Source organism: Myotis davidii, unplaced genomic scaffold (genome assembly GCF_000327345.1).
Source record: "Myotis davidii unplaced genomic scaffold, ASM32734v1 scaffold1121, whole genome shotgun sequence".
Taxonomy (NCBI): Eukaryota; Metazoa; Chordata; class Mammalia; order Chiroptera; family Vespertilionidae; genus Myotis; species Myotis davidii.
In genome coordinates this window covers 152,042-157,149 of record NW_006291439.1, presented here as the reverse complement: position 1 = coordinate 157,149, position 5,108 = coordinate 152,042, and the positions used below count along the sequence as shown (strand labels likewise).

The following is a 5,108-nucleotide window of genomic DNA, read 5'->3' as shown; positions in this document are numbered from 1 at the left end:
AAGGTATTTTCCATGTGAACTATTGTTTCCATTCTGCTATTATTTAACCACTAGTGGCCTGGTGCACGAAATTTGTGCACATTAAAAGGAAATTAATTAGAGGAAATATTTTAATATTGCTATGTGCCCTTTCTCTATAATACAAGTGTTAGAGATGAAAGAAAATTATGAATTTTATAATATGAAAATCTCCCTCCTGTCATAGTCTGGGGCATGCCACGGAACCCAGAGTCAAGTCCATGCCCACCTGCATACACCTCGAAATCGCATGAGACCCAGACCTGGCTGGCCCCACCCCTGTCAAGCCCCACTGGGCAGGGGATGCAGCCTCAGGTTCCCAGTCAGGCCCCCCCAGGCAGGGGATGAAGCAGCCTGCTGATAGAGCTTACGTCTGAGGACTGCGGTCCCCGCGGGCTTGGAGACCAGGTCACTGCCACGGAAGGACGCGGGGGCGGGCATCGGCCTGGGTAAGGGCAGGGGCTCCTCCTGCTGCGATCCAGGCAGAGCTGCCCGGACTTGGGAGCCGGATGGGGGCGAAGTGGGGCGGTTCGAGGGAACACTCCTGCCCTCCGTGGTGTCTCCTTTTTATTCAGGCAGATCCCCAGCGGCTTCTCACCCGCCCCCAGGACCCAGGGGAGAGCGGACAGATCCAGGTCCAAGCGACTAGTTTCAGCCACAGCAGGAAATGCAGGCAGATTTGTACTCGGACACAGATGGGTGGGAGCAGCAGGCCGTGTCCGGGTTCTGCACGGCAGCGGGACTTCCATCCATAGGCCGTGGCCAGGGCTGCCCTGGGGTCTGGCAGCACCGCAGGGCTTTGCCCCTCCTGCTCTCCATCAGGGGCAGTGGGGGGGGGGGGGCAGGTATGATCAGGAAGGCGCAGCTGGAGAACCTGAGGGTTCCAGGGACCCCTTCCCCACGCATACCTTAAAACTGAGACACAGTAAGCGCTTTGAAAGTCTCTGCCCACCCAACTATTGCTTTCCCTGATTCTGATACGGAGGATCCTGTTTTCTCAGTTTATGTTAAAGTTTTTAATAAATTTCTAACTTCTAATGGCCTGGCTAAAGTCTGAAAGCCAGTCTTTCCCTGAGGTTTGTAATTGGGTGAGCTCCCAACAGCTGGCTTCAGCTCGGTCCCAGTCCTAGGATTTAGGGGAGGAGCTGCTTGGAGGAGGGGTCATTTTGCTTAAATTTTATGGGCTTATAATGCCCGTTTGGGGCTCTTGCTTTGGCTTAAATCTTTGGCTGTTCTTTCTGCCAGACTCACTTCCTGCCTCTCCTGGACAGAACAGGGACTCCCCCACCCAAGGGGTCTTGCACTCCTCTCCCAGGTCCCTCTGACTCAGTCTGCACAGCTGGCCTCTCACATGGACCAGGAGCCCAAACCTCACTCACTCCTGGGTTTTGCACCTCCTTTGAGGTGTCATCCAGCCATTGCAGCTCCTTCCCTGGTTAGTCTGAAACCGAGCTCATATTTTACTAGTAGAGGAGGCAGGGGGAAAATCCAGGAAAAAAAAAAAGAAGACCAAGAAAAAAGAGAGAAGGGAAACAAGCCAATCTGGCCCAACCTGCATGGCCCAGTGGTTGAGCATCGACCTATGAACCAGGAGGTCACGGTTGGATTCCCGGTCGGGGCACCTGCCTGGATTGCAGGCTCATTTCCCATTGGGGGGTGTGCAGGAGGCAGCCGATCAATGATTCTCATCATTGATGTTTCTATCTCTCCCTTCCTGTCTGAAAAAAAAGAAAAAGAAAAGAAAAGAAACAGGCCAGCCTGGATGTGTGTGTCACGTCCTTTGCACCCCAGGGCAGCTTCTCTAAGGTCCTGTCAGTGAGACAAACCGAAGAGCACTGAGAAAGGCTGTGGGCTGGGAGAGGGGCAGCGAGGCCCCTCCTGCTCTGGTCCTGCTTTCCCTGCTAATGATACCCAGGCGTGGGGGTGGGCAGGTCACCCTAAAAATCTAACCCCGGCGTGACCCTGTAAACTGACCTTTTTTGGCAGCAAGGCTCCCTGCAGCCCACTTCTCAGATGTAGTCTGGGTCTGTCCACGCCCAAATCTATGCCTCCTGGTCTCAAACCTTCACAAACGCTCAGTCTGGCTTCTTCTTGCCTTAACCCCATTTTGTGACGGACCCATCCCTGGTTCTCAGCACCGTTCAGTTCACACAGCCGACAATGGGGCCCGCAGGTCTCAGTCACACTCTGGAGATTCCAAAATCCTTTCTGCCTTTGTCTCCCAGGCTCCGCCACCTTTCCTGCCCTTTCTGTGGGTCTTCCTCGGCTGTTCTGGACCCTTCTACGTCCCCCCACAGCTCATTCTGGCCAGCCGACACCTGGCCCCATGCCTTCAGCCTCCACTCTCAGCTCAGCCAGAATAAGGACGTGGACAAACAGGACAGAGAAATGACAGCAAGGGCCAGATGTTGAACTCCTCGGAGGGGTGCTGGAAGGAGCAGACTTGCGGGAGAGGAATCGGGTGCATTAGAAAATGGTGGTGAGATGGGATGAGGGTGGGAGAGAACTTGAATTTTTGAGGGACTTGGTGATCTTCTCAAGAAAAGTATCACTGGGTCACTGTTGAGTGGTCAAAATTGAGGGCAGAACCTGACTGGCGTGGCTCAGTGGTTGAGCATTGACCCATGAACCAGGAGGTCAAGGTGCAATTCCTGGTCAGAGCACATGCCTGAGTTGTAGGCTCCATCCCCAGAGTGGGGCATGCAGGAGGCAGCGGATCAATGATTATCTCATCATTGACTTTTCTAACTTTCTCTTCTTCTTTGAAATCAATTTAAAAATGTATTTTTAAAAACATAAAAACTTGAGGGCAGAAGAGGGAAGTACTTGAGTGACCCCAGCAGGGGGCAGGTAGACACCCGGAAACCCCCCTGACGTCTTTCTGTCTTGGTTTTTGTCTTGTCTTGGCTGCTGTGTCTCTTTGAACAACGGCTTTCGGATGCTGGGTGTGCGCATCTCTCCGAGTCTCTCTGTCTCTAGGCCCCCCTGCCTCACTGTGCCTGAGATCTGTCTTTTCCCATTTCCACCTCCATGTTTCTCTCTCTGGGTCTGCCCTGTTCTCTCTCTGTGATGCTAAACAGAACCAACCCTCCGACTTCCCTGCCAAGAGCTTTGGAACTTCCCAGGAGCGGTCGCACTTCTTCCCTTGGCTGCGCTCTGAACTGAACCAGTGTGTGGCCCTGAGGACAGACATGGGTTCATTGGCCCCCCCCCCCCCCCCCCCCCCCCCTGAGGATCAAGCCTATAACCCGGGCATGTGCCCTGATTGGGAATCTAACCGTGACCTCCTGGTTCATAGGTCGACATTCAGCCACTGAGCCCCGCCGGCCCGGCGGGTGTAGGGTCTTGATCACTGATGAAGACCTGAGCTTCCATGTTTGGACCTTTCCAGGGAGTGGGATTCCCCTACAGAAGAGAGCGTGGAGGCCTGGGCCTAGCAGGGGCAGCAGGCAAGGGGAGAGGGCCGCCCCTTTGTCCCTCTGCCCTTTCCTTAGCCTCCGGCCAGTCTCTCTGGCCGTGCTGATTGCCACGTGGAAATCTCTTAATCTCAGACCTCCTGCCCCTCTAGAGCTGCGGAGGAGCCGGAGGGCCCAGCAGTCTTTAGGGCGAGCCTGGAGGGAGGTTCCCAGGGGCTCCCGTGAGAAGGCGTGATGCACATCTGGGAGGTGTCTTCTGGTTCCTCCCCTGCTGCTCCCACAGGCCCGACACGCAGCTGCACTGCAGCTCAAAGGTTCCCAGCCTGGCCTCTGGGACTGAAAGCCAGTGCAGGTCAGGGTCCAAGTCTCCGAGGCCGAGAGCCAGTCCCGCTGCCGCGGGGCCTTGGGGTGTCCAGGAACCAGAAGACCTGGCCCCAGCTTTCCAGGGCTGCCAGGGAGCGAGCCTCTGGCCAGGCCGCGGCCCTGCCTGCTGAGCCTGAGGGGGAGCTCAGGGCTGGGACTGTGGGTGCTGGTGGGGAGAGAGAGGGAATTGGGGTTCACAAAGATGAGGGGAGGCTGACAGTAAATTCAAAAGAAAATCTGCCCTCAAATGACGGGAACCTCAGTTCCTCCAAAAGCCACCTCCCCTGTGTCCTCTGTGGTCCGGCCTCCCCGCTTGCCCGGCTCCCGCCCGCCAGGCTCTCACAGCCCTGGTCCTGGCTCTCTTGCTCAGGGTCTCATTTGCTGCCGGCAGCTGCGCTGGGGCTGGGGTGACGCTTCATCGTGGGGGGCCAGGCGGGTGGTGGCCCGAGCAAGCCTGACGGCCAGGAAGGAGCCGTCCCGCGGCTCCCAGCCGAGAAGCTAGAGGCCTGTTGCTGCCTGGAGACGGAGAGGTGGCAGGCTGCGCCCCTGTGCCCAGCAGATGGCCTTCCTGGGAGGAGCCTGGCAGATGTGTGGCTGGATGGAGACGGGGCGCAGGGGGGCACAGCTTGGGGCCACTCAGAATCCACTGTCAGCAGATTCACAGGACCCGACCCCCCTTTGCTCTTACCTTCTCCTCACGGGGGTGGGGGCTGTTGCTGTCACCACGTGGAAGACTCGGTTCCACGCAGCTCCTCCTCTTGTCCAGGACCTGTTTCTCCTAGTTCCAGAACCTTCTGAAAGTGCCAGCTCACCCAGAGGCACAGGACAAAGACTCTCGGCATCTGCCTCAGCCTCGGCCCTGCTTCCCAACAGGTGGGGGTGCGCGGCCGCGAGTGACATGGGGGCTCCGCACACAGCAGCCCACCGAGAAGCAGGACCCACACATGCATGGTGCTCAGCCACTCCTACCCCCGTGGCTCTCCTGCTTCCGAGTAGGACCCGCCCCCTGAGCTCTGAGGGACGCCTGGGGCGACCAGGAGGTGTGGTTGTCACGGAGGGATGGGCCATGGGCCTTGGGACAGGCTGGCGGGAGCAGCACCGCACGTGGCCACGGGAGACGGAATCCGTGGAAAACAGGACGACCCTCACCCGGGCAGCGACGCTGCGGCGACGGGAGGTGTTTCCGAGTGGAGATGGGGCTGGAGACCCTGTGTTCTGTGCGGGGTCCCTCCTCACCCTCCACGGGTGAGGAGCGTCCTAGGGGGGAGCAAGAGGGGTGGCTTGGGGGATGGAAGCCAGTCCAAAATCCCT

General features: G+C 57.7%; 1 protein-coding gene across 1 annotated transcript in view; it reads right to left on the bottom strand.

Moving 5' to 3' along the window:
• NIT1 (nitrilase 1) overlaps positions 1 to 4,702 on the bottom strand; it is a 14,698-nt gene extending 9,996 nt beyond the window's left edge. The window contains exon 1 of the mRNA XM_015564580.1: positions 4,696 to 4,702. Within this exon, the coding sequence (XP_015420066.1) occupies positions 4,696 to 4,697 (2 nt within the window). The 5' untranslated portion in view covers positions 4,698 to 4,702. The remainder of the gene's footprint in view (positions 1 to 4,695) is intronic.
• Between the last annotated feature and the right edge of the window lie 406 nt (positions 4,703 to 5,108).